Genomic DNA, 14,490 nt, shown 5'->3' on the forward strand with positions numbered 1-14,490 from the left:
TTGCCGAAACATGGCTGCTCGAGAAAAATAAAGATGTATGAGCAGATGTCTTCCTCTGACAGCGTCTAGCACTGTCTGTCAGGTGCTAATCAACACATTAAGAGGCGAGGGAGAGGAGGCTGACTCACGCCATGTGGGTGGAGCTGATGGAGTCTGTCCATGTGTGCAACCAGATTTTGGTTTAACAGGCTGCTACAAAATAAATAAAATGGTCTGCTCGCATATCGCTTTTTTCAAGAAACAAAACAACCAGTGTTTATGTATTAACAGGTGACCCAAGACACTCGGCACATTCGCAGGCGGTCACTGAATTGATTAACCAGTTTTCTATGTTTTCCTGTTCGAGGGAACTAGAACCCCACTTTGCTCAAAGGAATTGTTTAAAAACAAAGAATTTTATTAACAACTTCTTTGCCCTTGCTTGAACGCTGACTACATTATTTGTTATTCTGGCAGGTTTCTATTGAATTCTCTGACTAGGAACAGCAAGTGGTTCTGCATTTCTGCTCGTGCGATACGACATCTGGGCGGTAATAAGCCGTAACAAAGGGCTGCGTGACAGCCCTGGAACAGTGAGCTGCCATCCAGCAAAATGAAAAGAACATGAAAGGGCGGTGGCAATCTCGGAGATGTGGGGCGCGGATAAAACACACAGCTCCTCTACTCAGATATATATACATGTCATCTGGAACAGTCGGGGAGACAGCAGGTTAGGCAGGGCTGATTAATGTCAGCGTCACGCTGGGATGCTGAACCAGCCTTTGACTGCACTGTACACTCGGAGGCGGGAGGAAAGAGCGGCGTGCTCACTGCAGTCAGTGCTTCACATCAGAGTGAACGCCCAGCGGTTACTACGGGTTTGTCTTCAGGTAGAATGTTGAAATATAAACAATGAATATCATCTTCATGCTTTGTGGTTGGAGAACATCCCTTTTTATGAATATAAACACCTGGAATCATTCGGACAAACATCTCTTGCTGGGTTATGATTTTTCAGGAGGATTCACGCCGAGCAGAACAAGCATCACACAGAAATACACACACACAACTCATAATCTGAACACACCAAGCACACACAGCACCCCCAAATTGCAGAGGGGAGAAGAGCCTGCCCTGCATGACAACCCACCAGCACACATGAGGGTTACTCACATGCTCGGTGGACTCCTCAATATTCCACTGATGGGAGAGAAAACACGGGACACAGGATGGGGAGGGAAATGAGTCAGAGACAACACAACAGGAAAAAAAGCACTTGACTTTTTTTCGCTCAACGACTGATGATTGTTGGTGTCAACATGCAGGAGAAAAAACAGAGGGACAGATTGTGATGGAAGTGAAGGGATGAAAGAAAAAGAAGTGAAGACAAGTTGAGTGGCGTAACACAAATTGGGAAGCCAAGTTGAGCAATGGTCGTGAAATGCGTTATTGTTTATAATGCACTGCCTTGTTTCTCATTTGCCTATAAATCCAATAAGAAAAAAAAGAAACGCTCTCTTCCTTCATCACAGAAAACATCGATTCAGTATGATAACTATCTCACGGTGGATACAAAGCATTGAATATGCAGAATCACTGAAGCATTTCCTCTTTCCAGAAATGGAGGTAGGGCCTTTTATTCATTATATTTCATGATGTTTTCAGAATGTTCTCCTTGCTCCCTGTGCTTGGCCAAGTGATTCCCGAGGGAAGTGAAAGCCCACTTTGTGCCGCGGGGCTCCGTCGGTGCCGAGCGTGAAATCCTATTACCAGTGCTGCTATGCTAACCCTGTGACACCAAACCCCATCCATGCAGAACGCAACCGCCGGTGTTTACCAGCAACGGTTCAGCTGCAGAGGAGTTCACTGATGGGTGGTTTGGCTCTAAAGGGGCAAGAAGGATGACACTGGTGACACTGATGTGGGACAAAATGGAGAGGAAGCCGGGCTGAGGAAGAATGGTGGGTGAGGGTGGGGGTACGGTCGGCAAGCAAGTATTTACATTTGAACACTCGGGTGCGTAACTACAACACGAGCTGCTGGTGGCACACTGGGAAAGATGGAGGAGACTGGCAAGCAGTGATGGGACATGAGGGGGCTAGAGGTCAAATTAACCATTGAGATATGTAGTTAACGGTTTGGTTCACCTAAATCACAAAACATATGTGTACCTCTATTGGTATCAATCTGTGCAGAGTTTGGATTGTATTTGTCCAGATTTGAGATGTCCATGTTTCAAAGTGTCATACGTTGCCCTGATACAAGAAAAGGAGGTGATTGAATTTTCACTGGTTTTGCACACCGAATAAAAAAAAGAAAGATGTCCTTTCAGTCTATGAAGTTAATGCGAGACACCATTAACATTCAGCAGATGAGACTAACAAGCCAAGTTTACTTGTAAGTTTTCTTTTCTGCAGCTGGGGGGAGGGGGGGGGGGGGACACAACAACATGTATTGCATGTATTCTTGTAGAAATGTTTTGGCAGATATGATTCTCTAAACTTAATGTCGGTGAAATGGCCCTTAAAGAAGAAGAACATTAAGTTCATACATTAGAATAAATATTTCAGGACAAAAGTCAGCAGTCTGCCTGGCTTCCTGCTCGCCTATCTTTCCCTTGTTGTCTCTCCAGACTCTCAAAACAAAGAGTGAGCCTCACACACCGCTGATTCATTGTGCACTGGAGGGACGTGTTCATCATCCTCCATTGACTGTTGGCATATGAAAAGACAAAAGACCAAAGTTCTCCGCCCTCCTCCCCACATATGGGTCTCCATCAACAACCTGCCCACTGAAGCATAACCAAAACCTTTGTACGGTCCCAGTTGATACTGGTCGAGAGACTTGCATCCAAAAATGCTGCCTCATGCTCCCCTGATGTAGCACTAAAGAGCACCATTTAAGAACAGCTGCTACTTAACTCTATGAACAACGGTTTGCGGCGTGCCTAATTGCTTAATTTGTTTACCGTCGACTCCACTCAGTATGTCAACACATTAAGGTTTGCAAGAGTTCCTATCTCATCTTGGGCTTAATCCCTTTCTATCGCAACTGCTTTTGCTTTCTGCTTCAATCCATGGGAGAATTATAAATTATCCCCCATTTTCATTTCGAATGCCAACGCAAGCTGAAAACACATCATTGCTGATAAGCGTCGTTTGTGAAAAAGGAGCGGCATAATTTGCAGGCGGGTGAATGCAAATGTGATGACATGGGCTGAGATGTGTGGCTATAAAAATGGGAATGAGGGATGGGGGGGGCGGACGTGGGACGAGTGATGTGGAAGAGAGGGAGCTGTCATGATTGATGGAGTGAAACGGGCTGAGGTGCTTCTTTTCTCTTTTTTTCACCAATTCACATTCAACTTCAATCTGAGGCAGTGAAGGCCGTCGACGCAGTGAGGCATTGCCTCGCTCGCTCACTCCCACACACACAAACGCACACACACATACACAAACACACACACCTCAAAAACGCATGAGTGGTCAAACAAAATGAACCTGGAAAAGTAGAGAGGCAAACTTGTGCAAAAACATTTATAGAAACACAGACCGTGGCTAATGGCTTCAAACTATAATATATATATAATATATATATATATATATATAAATATATATATAAATATATATATACTTCTATTTTTTTCACAGGCTGTGAGAGCATAATGATGGAGTATATACATATATGTATATATATATACATATATATATTACATATACAGGACTGTCTCAGAAAATTAAAATATTGTGATAAAGTTCTTTATTTTCTGTAATGCAATTAAAAAAACAAAAATGTCATGCATTCTGGATTCATTACAAATCAACTGAAATATTGCAAGCCTTTTATTCTTTTATTGCTGATTATGGCTTACAGCTTAAGAAAACTCAAAATCCTATCTCATAAAATTTTATATTTCATGACCAAGTATAAAAGATTTATAACAGCTGAGTGTTTGTCAAGGCTCAGGAAACCCTTGCAGGTGTTTCGAGTTAATTAGACAATTCAAGTGATTTGTTTAATACCCTACTAGTATACTTTCTCATGATATTCTAATATTTAGAGATAGGATATTTGAGTTTTCTTAAGCTGTAAGCCATAATCAGCAATAAATCAGAATAAAAGGCTTGCAATATTTCAGTTGATTTGTAATGAATCCAGAATGCATGACATTTTTGTTTTTTTAATTGCATTACAGAAAATAAAGAACTTCATCACAATATTCTAATTTTCTGAGACAGTCCTGTATATAAATATTATATATATATATATATATATGTATATACTCATATTTTCTTCCCAGGCTGTGAGTGCATAATGATGGAGCATGTGGTGTGGAGTGGTTCAGGCCACTCTCCCAATGGAACATGGTTAGAAATGTGTTGGTAACATCACACTGTTAACATGGTCTCTGGTTTAAATGTAGCAGGGAAACGAGGGCGCTGTGTGGGCCCCTGCTTGAAAAGGAAAGAGGCGCTTTAACCGCCCACGCACAGGCAGGCTCGCCCAGTGTTTCAGCTCACCCTGAGAGAGGGTGAAGAGGAGAGAACGAGCCAAAAACAGAGAGACAAAGACAAGATGAGAGGTCATCACGATTTTGACCCAATCTGCAATCCAAAAGAATCTGCTTAGATTTGTGGCTGAAGTCTAAATTGAGGTTGTGATATGTTGTGAGCGCTCTGGAAAATGTTTGTATTTGTTTCCCCTCCTGGCAGGCTTACTGTGCATTCAATGCAGGTGAAAGGGTGGTTCTGGAACCGTTTGGTCAATTCTTAAGGGAAACACGAGAAGAAAATAGCTTTTTCCTGTTATTCATCATCAATTACAGGTGAGCATTTGTGGGATTTGCACGAGTCTAGGATGAGTCATGAACTCTTCTCAGCCAGCTGGAACGCCGTCTGCGAGGTTCATTTCACAGTGAGCATGTCTGCTCATGTTATCTACATGTTTTTTTCCACTTGTTGTTGGGTTACGAGAATGAAAAGATGTGTGAGAAAAAGAAGGATTTTTTCGAAAACCAGTTGAGCGGACGTGGACAAGGGAGCGCTGGCTGACTGTGTGGTCTTTAATGATGTCTGGGCAGGTTCTTGCAGGTTGGCGACTCGGCGCTGTTTCATAGAAATCAATCCGTTGAGATGACTCAATCAAGGGTAACCGACCTGCACGCAAGCCTCTGGTAATTACTCAACCGGCTTCTCGGGCGGGAAGGGTGCAAAAGGAGGACACGAGAGAAAGGGAGGGGAGAAAAATAAACAATAGGGTGGAGGGTGGAGAAATTCAGGTTTCTGCCAGGGAGGGTAAGGTGAGTTCAGGAGGTGTCCTGGAGATTTAAACTGGAACCTGAGAGCTCTCCCGAGCGCCAATGTGCCGTGTGTCTGCGTGTTTATTGTGTGAACTCGGCACAAACGAGACATGGCGGGGAGCATTGTTTGCACAACAAGTAGGGTCGTGTTCAGTTCAGTTTTCAGAGCGCAAAACAAAGTCACGCTACACACGTCCAAAACACTTCCAGGTAGACGAGGAGCCACCGTGTTTTTGTCTTCTTTCAGATCAAACGATGCGGCGGTCCTGACTCTCAAGAACTCCATTTCACGGTCAGATGAAAGTGATCTTTCAGCAGCAGCTGCCAGAAAATACTGCTGTGAAACAAAAGTGTTGGGCTGAGTCTGGGAGGAGAACGAGGACCCTTTAGCCAGACGTGGAGCCACGGACAGAAGATCAGCCAGAGTTATTCTCAGCTCTATCTGGCCACATTTGCCGTAATGTTAATTCTATACTAGACGGTTGCATGAGAGATGTGCTCATGTCACTTGACAACCATTAAAAAAAAGAAGCTCATTCTGTATTTATCATGGAATGCCTGGTTACACTACTGGGATCAACAAGCTCCGACTGAGCTTCACTTGGTATGTAGGCTGTAGTCCACCTGACACGTCATTTCAAGGTGACTTTGACAGGGCTTCCTCTTCTGTAGCGATAAGACTGAAGACAGTGAAGTGTTTGCCAAAGCAAATGAGGGTAAATCCTCCACTCAAGGGCATCGCAGTGTGCACGGCTGGGAACTGAACCAGCAACGTGTCCGTCTCCCTAAATACAGCCGCAAAGCATTTATTGGCCAATGCTGCTCAGAGACTCATGCAAAGCTGATGTTGTGTGCAGTGTTCCTGTGGCCAGGGAGCGCTTACTTGTTCAAATGAGATGTTCATGCGTCAGGCCACCGGGGTGCGAGTGAATGCGTGTTCGCGCAAATGTTACTCCCGGCAAACAATCAGAAGGAGGCTCTTAAGCCGGTCTCTCCTCTCCCGACGAGAGGGAAGAAGTAAGAGTGGGGTTTTAGGTTTTAAAATATTCATGAATCTGTGAATCCCTCTTACGGGTTACAATCTCTCCTTCATCTCATGGTGTCACACAGCTTTGCGGCGATTCGGAGCAGCCTGCATTAATGTGTTCAGCGCGGTGTCAGGAAAATAACTCTCATTTCTAAACATGGTAACAAGGCAGTGCATATGTATTACAGCTAAAACCCGCAAAGAGAGGTGCATTGATTCCACTAAGCCCCATCCTGATGTAACACATATCAAATATTTAATAGCTGTTACTGTAGAATTAGAATGGATCTTGTTACGACAGCTAATCCAAAGCTCTGGGAGCGGGGTACCAATTTAGAGTCAGATGTCACATGTGGAAAAAGAGGAAGAAGAGGAAAAAAAATGAGAAAAAGGAGGGGTTGGGGGGGGGGAAGAGGAGGAGGAGATTCTGCAGTCGACAGAAAGAAACTTCCATGGTGTGTCACCCGGGATGGGGGAAATGAAGTGTGAACTCAGAGAATGGGAAGGAACACGGGAGCGGTGGAGAATGGAAATAATGAGAAATGAACATAACACAGCTATCGACAGTGAAAGGGAGACAGAGAGAGACTGAACAAGAGTAACACATCGCCCAGTACCTGTGCCTCTGGCAAAGCAATGTCCATGATGTTCGGCTGGCCTCGCGGTTCACCGTGTTCAAGCCGAGAGAAAATGACTTGGTAGCCCCGGATTTGCCCGTGATGCTTCGCCTGCAGGGGCGGCTTCCAGGTCACCCGGATTGCCGTGGAGTTTATAGCCTCAACCTCGAGCCTCCTGGGTGGTGCTCCAGGCACTGGTTATCAGAGGTGGGGGTGGGGGGGTGGGAGGAGGGGGGTGCAAGAGTAAGACGGAAAGAGAGGGACAGACAGGGAGAGAGAGAAATGGAGTCATGAGTCAGAATATGCTGATATGGTGATTTTCCTCCCTTGACTGTGTTTTGTGATGAGGAGCCAAAAACTATCACAATAATAACTTCTGAGTTACTTCCTTATTGACTTGAATGCTCTGTTGACGGAAGTGATTTGTTGAGACCTTCTATATCTACAATGTCCCCAAAACACCCGACAGCGGACATGTGGTCTCGCGGTGTCTGTAATGTCCTTAATTTTGCGGTGAAATGAGCTGTGTTGCAACAAACTTCAAACACAATAATCACAGAGGGCTCTCTGAGGAGCAGCCATTGTCTATCATACTGCAAACAGAACGAGCAACGAGTGAGAGAAAGAGGCAGGAGCTACGGAATGGAGAGAGGGAGTTCTGCTCCCCTTCTAATCCTCAACCAGAAGAAAAGAAAACAAGAAGGAATTTAAACAGTGAAAACACAGGAATGAGGTGCAGCGCTTGGGCCCATGGGTGCTGAGCCTTAACCTTCCATAGGTGTAGAAGGTTAAGCCCACTGCTGGATCATCAAGACAGAGGGAAATTGTGCACAAGAGGTTGAAGAAGAAGTGAAGGGAAATAGTGACAGGCAGCCCCAAGCAAAAGAGCGGGAGAGCACTCTGCTAAAGGGGAGGAGTCAACCTACCATCCTCTTTGGTCCTCATCCTCACCGGGGCACTCTCAGGGCCCGGGCCCACATCGGTGTGTGCCCTCACCCACACCTGATACTCAGTCCACTTCTCCAGGCCTTCCAGCAAATAGCTGGTGACGTCGACACCGATGCCCACCACCTCATGGCGCTCCGTGTCCTCCCCAGCCAGGGCCTGGTAGCTGACTGTGTAGCGCACGATGGCGCCGTGGCGGCTAGCGGCGGGCGGGGCCACCCAACTCACCTTGAGGCTGGTGGAGCTCAGGCTGACCAGATGTACATCCTGAGGGGGGGCGGATGGGGCTGCAGGGGGAGGGGAGCACAACTACATGGACGGGGGCACGGATCAAGCAAACCAAAAGAAAACAACTAAAACACAAGCAAACACAAGGCAAAAACGATGGAAGCTTTTTGTGTGGGAGAGAATAAGACAAATAAAATGTAACATTCAAAGTGTCAAATATTTGAGTTTCACCACCTAAAGTGTGCATGAAAAATCAAGCGACATATGAAAAGTGAAACTATAATTATCTGGCTCATCTGACCCTATTGGGCAGATTTCTGTATTATTTTATTACACTACATATGCATAAAAAAACAATGACAGACATTATTCTTTCTATGTAGAGCGCTTTGTTAACTCTGTTTTTAAAAGATGCTATATAAATAAAGCTATTGCTATTATTATTATTATTATTATTATTAATAATCATTTGGTGTTGAAAGTGGTATTAGTCTTTTCATGGTCAATGTGTTTGCTTATCTGTTGCCATATAAAGAAAGCGTGTTTTTCTTTTTCTTTTCCTGATATCAGGGTCCTGCCAACATAGTCCATGTTTAGGATTTGTCATCTACTTTGTAATGAAGGTCTATTTCTGAGCTGGTGCAACCACAACATGTTTTCACTCACACTGTCGGTGATACTTCTATTAAAAGTTTGAATCTTACATTTTTATTTTGTATTATACTGAATACAAAAAAGCTTCCATACAAAACTTAAACAGAATGCTGCCTCTGGACTGGGAGATTGGCTTCGAAAACACAACACCGGGCGACTGCTGTGTTTGGAACTGCATTAATGCGAGAGGCCACGAAACTACAGGGTGGGATGAACCAAATAGAAAATGTGCCAAATCTGTACACGGTTATGTTTTTGTAAAGACGTCATTTGTCCCAACCTGCCCTCTCCGCTGCCTCTCGCAGCATGCAGAGGGAGCAGGACGCTGGCCACAGACGTGCGAGTGTGTGAAGAAGTGCTCGACAGCGTTGACCGGTGTTCACACATCAATGTGTGTGTGAGTCACAGCTCAGTGCTGTCGACACAAGGCTATCGGTTCACGAACATCTGGTTTGTAGTCATCACAATGGAACACAATATTGATACGGTTTCTGCTTTGTCATAAACCCTCTGGATTTAAATGACCGCAAACAAAAACGTCATCATTTAAAACTACTGTTTCAGATTCAGATTGAGATTCAATTATATGTTGTCCACCTCGCCCTGATATATTTTATAAGCACTAACTCCTCTGGCTCGTCCCAGGAGGTGTGGAAGCAGAAATAAACGAGTTAAGAGTTGTTCTATAATAATAAGATCTGATTATTTACAACAGCCACAGCATATAATATACAGTATGTAAGCTCACAAGTCCAGAGGTAAACAAATAAAATAAAAATAAACTATTTACAAATAGGGAACAAGAACAATGAAACTAAACACGATAACATTCAAACATTTTCGTGCATCTAACTCAATCACAGACTTGTTCAACTATTCAAAATAAAATAAAACAAGAAAAAGACAATTCGAACCAGGGTGTTCTTAAAAAGCATGCCAATGATATTTCCTTTTTTTAATAAGCAGAGCAATGAACAGTTCCCTCAAATATGAATCCAATAAGCTAATGCCAGAACATGAAACTCCACGTAGCAACACATTGAAGCTTAACAGAAGATAACCGAGTCTCCTCAGGCGGTGCCTGGTTCACAAGGGAGTGGACAGGAACAACAGCATGTGTGTTACAAAAAAGGTGACAGACTGAATCAAAGAAATACTTTGCAGAATAAATTGGGATATTGAGGAGCTGATGAAAATTATGCGATATTAAAGTAAAATTGGACGACGGGAGGACAACACCAAAGGAAAGACATGACTTCAGTAGAGATTGAATTATAGATGAGCACAATAAATAACCACGATCTCTCTGAATGATAAATGTCAATATTAAATATTTTTTCCGCTGTCTTTGGTTTTCATGCCGTGTCGGATTTTTTTCCGTTGGAGATAACCTTTTGTTGGAAAATATTAATATGAATTGCACTTTGAACGATTGAGTTTCAATTATCTGATCTGCTGAAAATTAGATATTTCCCCGTTCCTGTCGGTAAAGCATCATGCAACTTTTACAAGTCCTTCACTGAGAAAACAAATTTTTTGTGAATTAGTTGAGTTATGTTCATTGCTCTGAATCTTAAAAAAAGGTAAACTAACCATTTAAATGCAGCACTAGAAAATGTCACACGTTTCCTCTGTCATTTGCCTCTGACGGCTGCTTCTTATTTCATGCACACCATCCTCCTGCCGCATGAAAAGCCAAATTCTGTTCTCTAAATGATGTGTCCTTGTGACTCCTGCTGTCAAGAGGCCCAAGGACAGACGCATCAGCACTCGTGATCTCAATGGACAGTTATATAACTCTGTGGCTGTCAGAGGTGTGAGCTCTTCAATGATTGTGTCTCTTCTCATCGGGAAATATTTCACAAAGAGATGTCTTGACTATCTGACCAGTCTGTTGAAGTCTTTTCTTTTCAACACGATTGCTGGTTGAAACACTACATATTCATGTGAGCTCAAATTAAGTCCAAATCTGAATGTCCTTTACCTTTCTCCACCTTTTCTGGTCCACAACAGCCAGATAGTGTTGCCAGGCTCTACAATGCAGCACTTTGCAGCATATGCGAGAGTGTGAATGCGCGCAGCACATATCAGCTGTGACTAATTAACATTCATTCCATGAGAAACATGAAGGCAGACTAAAACCAAACACATCTGCAAGCCAGTGTCTGTACCACAGCCTGAATATAAGAAGGTCTGCGCTCCTAAAAGATCAAAGATCTTTTGTGAGGACAGAAGCTCCAATCTAACTCAAAACTCAGAGTCTTCTCAATAGCAGATCAGGTCATGTCAGTTTCATGATTCACTTTTTTTCCCAGTTCAACTTCATTTATAGTCAAATTGGACAAAGAGAGGACAAACTATTTCAAAATGAACCACCATTACAACCATGTGGACCTTTTGTTTTCAATTAAATGCCGTTCTGTGCGGGGCAAATGCAAGGCACAATGGTACTGCATATGTGTGTGAGGTGCTATATGCTTGGTGCCACCATAGCGAAAATCAGCTAGCAGAGTGACATTTTGAGTGCTTGCACTGGAAGAGCACGTGATATGATATGAGGCAAACAAATCACAGCACAACTCACAAATGTGGGAACAAGACACATTTAACGTACCTTTGACACTGAACTCAGGGCCTGCCCTCAGATAGATGGACAGGAGGGTTAGTGTTGGCGACAGAGGGGAGGTGGTGGAAGCGTGAGGCCGAACGGGTCGGCTGCACCGTCAGCACTTTATGTTGTGCTGAAAGTGACTTCGCAATAAAGGTGCCATCGCAGCCTGTTTTTTGCTCCATAAAACACAACCTTCTCCTGCCTGAACCTAAAAACCTGCTTCGCCCGGCTGTCGGCGACCGTTGCTTTGCGGAATCGCCGGTTAGTGGACACAAAGGAGGGAAGACAACGGAGAGAGATCATAGACTTACTGGACTGGGCGGTGCGAGCCTCGATGGGCTGAGTGTAGACGCCGAAGCCCATCTCAGAGCGGGCTGCCAGTGAGAAGTGGTACAAGGTGTCAGGCTTGAGACCATCAACAGCATAGGAACCAGCTAGGTTGAAGGTCACATGTATCTGGAGGGTTTCATATCAAACAGAAAGATGCCACTCAATTAAAGTCAAAGACAGTGACATCGGTCCTCTCGTGTGTTGAGCCACTGGGGTAGTATTTGTTGTATTGTTAAAGCCTGGACTGTCGTCTCTTCTTCATAACAGGCCTACAAAGTAAAGAAAACGGCCAAATCTAAGAGCAACTTGTTCCAAAAACAAATGGTCCTCTTTACAACTGGTGCAGTCGTCCAGCAGAGGTGAACGAAGGGCCGCAACACAGAGAGACGGAACAGAAAACGCTGCTGTCGGTTACTGGAGGAGATCGTTCTCATCGCAGAGGAGTTGCATTCCTACGACAACGTTGCTTCAGCCAAGGCTTCCCATTCAGAGGAATTGCATCATAAAGAGAAAACTAGGTCATGCAATAGATAGGAGTTCACTTTGTTTTCTAACCTTGTTCTCTGAGCCCGTCTCCCAGTACTGCAGCTCATACAGCGTGATGGGGTCCTGCACGGGCCACAGCCATGTTAGCATTATGCGGCTGTCCAGCTCGGCTTCGGCCTCAAAGCTGGACGGCTGGGCAGGAACTGGGTGGAGAGGGGCGGGAGCACAGAGGTCGAAGAATTAACGAACACAAAAAGGCACATTACTACAGTTTAATGTTTTACAGTGTCAGCAGCAATAAGAAACATCAGGAAAAAAGAGTGTCTGGGAATGAGTTTGCATGGCAATAGACGCATGAGGCCTTTCACACGAGCTGTAGGTACGTACATGTAGCGCCACTGCTATCGCAATTAATACATATTACGGGTTTGGGAAAAAAATGGCAAAGCAAATTGAATTCAATGTAGTATCAATTATGGAGGTTCCTATGGAGTTCTCTGGAGATGTTGACTGTAATTATACTGTTATAACTACTGAACTAGAAAACTACTCAAAGGACAAGCAAATGAATATATGGGGACAGTGAATACAAAGGCTCGACCAGGTGTATGACAGCCTTGATATTGACCAATGAAATTATTCATTCCTTATTATTTATATATTATTTGTTCCGTTCAACAGCTGAGAGTTTAAGAAGCACTCGGGATGATTGTGAAGCAATTCAATATGAATTCTAATTTTAACTCAACTCTTTGTTGTGGAAGCTTTTAACAGAGAGTCTTTTCAAAGTCTCTTTTCTTTCAATAGTTGCTGGAAGCCTGCATGGTATTTGTGAGTTTATAGACTTCTGCACAGGGGTCCAATCTCCCTGGTGCAAAACGCTAACCACTCCCATCAATAAAACTCTTTGGCATCATTCTTTGCTTTTTCCTAGAATTAGAAGTAAAATAGAAGATAGTGGCCCGTGAAAAAGTGGGATGGGGTCCGAAATTGACCAGGTGGTCCTCAACTATTCTTCCTTGATTTTTTTTAGCCAGAAATCAGAATTCTCTGTCAGAATGTCGAGTCACTCACATTTTTCAAATAAAATACGTGAGCTAACTCTAAATACCGAACTTAAACTGCTACTGTGTCTCTACACATTATCTGTAAGCATAAGTGGTGGGGGTAACACAACTGGCACAGGCTAAATGAAAAGGTGTACACGTGCACATGAACACACACACATTGATAAACACGAGACACTCGCCGTGGTTGGCTGCTCACCTCCCTGCTGGGTTTTGACCTGCAGGACGTCAGAAGGTGGCCCGTCCCCGACCGAGGTGAAGCCCAGCACCCTGAGGCTGTAGGTGATATCGGGAGTCAGGCTCGAGATGGTCGTCAGACTGCTGTCGTCGGTGTTGTGCTTCTGCCACGCGCTGAGCGGAGCCGTCAGGTCCGAGCTGTAGTAGACCCGGTAGCCCCTGATTTGCCCGTTGGGTTCCTCGGGCGATTCCCACTGCACCAGCATTGTGCTGGCACTCAGCATGCGCGCTTGGACGTGCACAGGCGACGAGGAGGGGGCCTGTTCACCGGTGCGCGTCTCCACAGGGTCGCTCTGCGGCCCGCGGCCAATGTTGTTGACAGCCATGACACGGAACTCGTACTCGGAGTAGGGGCTGAGTCCACCGATGCTGTATCGGGTCGTGGCCACACCTTCCACTTCCTGGAAGCCATTGTCTGAGGACTTGGCTCTGTACTGGATCATGTAGTAGGAGACGGGTTCTGGGTTTCCAGAGTCCCAGGTGAGAGTCACACTGGTGGCTGTTGTCTCGGTTACAATGAGGGAGGTGGGGGGCTTTGGCAAGGCTGAGGAGAGAAGAGCAGGGTATTAGCTTTGATATCAAGAATGGACTTTGAGGATTTGTGGCTAATTTGAGAGAAATTGGATGTCTGACACATGTGATACCATGATTCCTAAAATGTAGCCACAATGCAGCTAAAATCGGCTCTGGTGAGGCATGGCTGGTCATATAATGATCTGTTCTGTAACTCATAGCACTAAAATGATTGTTTCATAAGCTAATCCTTATTGTGCTGTCAGCAGCCCGTATCCACAAATAAATAAAAATGTTGTGTTATAAAACCGACCGGGTCACAACTGAGAATTCAAGGAAATTGCAAGAGTGATCCCTGTTGTGACTAACAAATACAAACAAAACAGAGTCTTGTTATTGGCTTCCTTGAAGTACGGGCTTTGTGTTGGTCTTCCTAAATGACTGTGTATCGATCACTTGAGTGGAAATTGGGATCAATACAGAGAGAGAACAAATGA

The 14,490-nt window shown here is 44.4% G+C and overlaps 1 protein-coding gene across 13 annotated transcripts in view; it reads right to left on the reverse strand.

Moving 5' to 3' along the window:
* Window positions 1-14,490, reverse strand: part of LOC130198577 (receptor-type tyrosine-protein phosphatase F) — a 157,131-nt gene that overhangs the window by 45,595 nt on the left and 97,046 nt on the right. For 7 of the 13 annotated variants that reach the window (XM_056421785.1, XM_056421786.1, XM_056421791.1 and 4 more), the window contains 6 exons: window positions 13,443-14,024; window positions 12,246-12,379; window positions 11,672-11,816; window positions 7,849-8,154; window positions 6,923-7,116; window positions 1,153-1,179 (listed from right to left, as the gene is read on the reverse strand). In XM_056421785.1, coding sequence (XP_056277760.1) covers window positions 1,153-1,179; window positions 6,923-7,116; window positions 7,849-8,154; window positions 11,672-11,816; window positions 12,246-12,379; window positions 13,443-14,024 — 1,388 coding nt within the window. The remainder of the gene's footprint in view (window positions 1-1,152; window positions 1,180-6,922; window positions 7,117-7,848; window positions 8,155-11,671; window positions 11,817-12,245; window positions 12,380-13,442; window positions 14,025-14,490) is intronic. The other 6 variants (XM_056421797.1, XM_056421792.1, XM_056421795.1 and 3 more) reach the window with 3 other exon arrangements.

This window comes from Pseudoliparis swirei, chromosome 8 (assembly GCF_029220125.1).
Source record: "Pseudoliparis swirei isolate HS2019 ecotype Mariana Trench chromosome 8, NWPU_hadal_v1, whole genome shotgun sequence".
Classification (NCBI taxonomy): domain Eukaryota; kingdom Metazoa; phylum Chordata; class Actinopteri; order Perciformes; family Liparidae; genus Pseudoliparis; species Pseudoliparis swirei.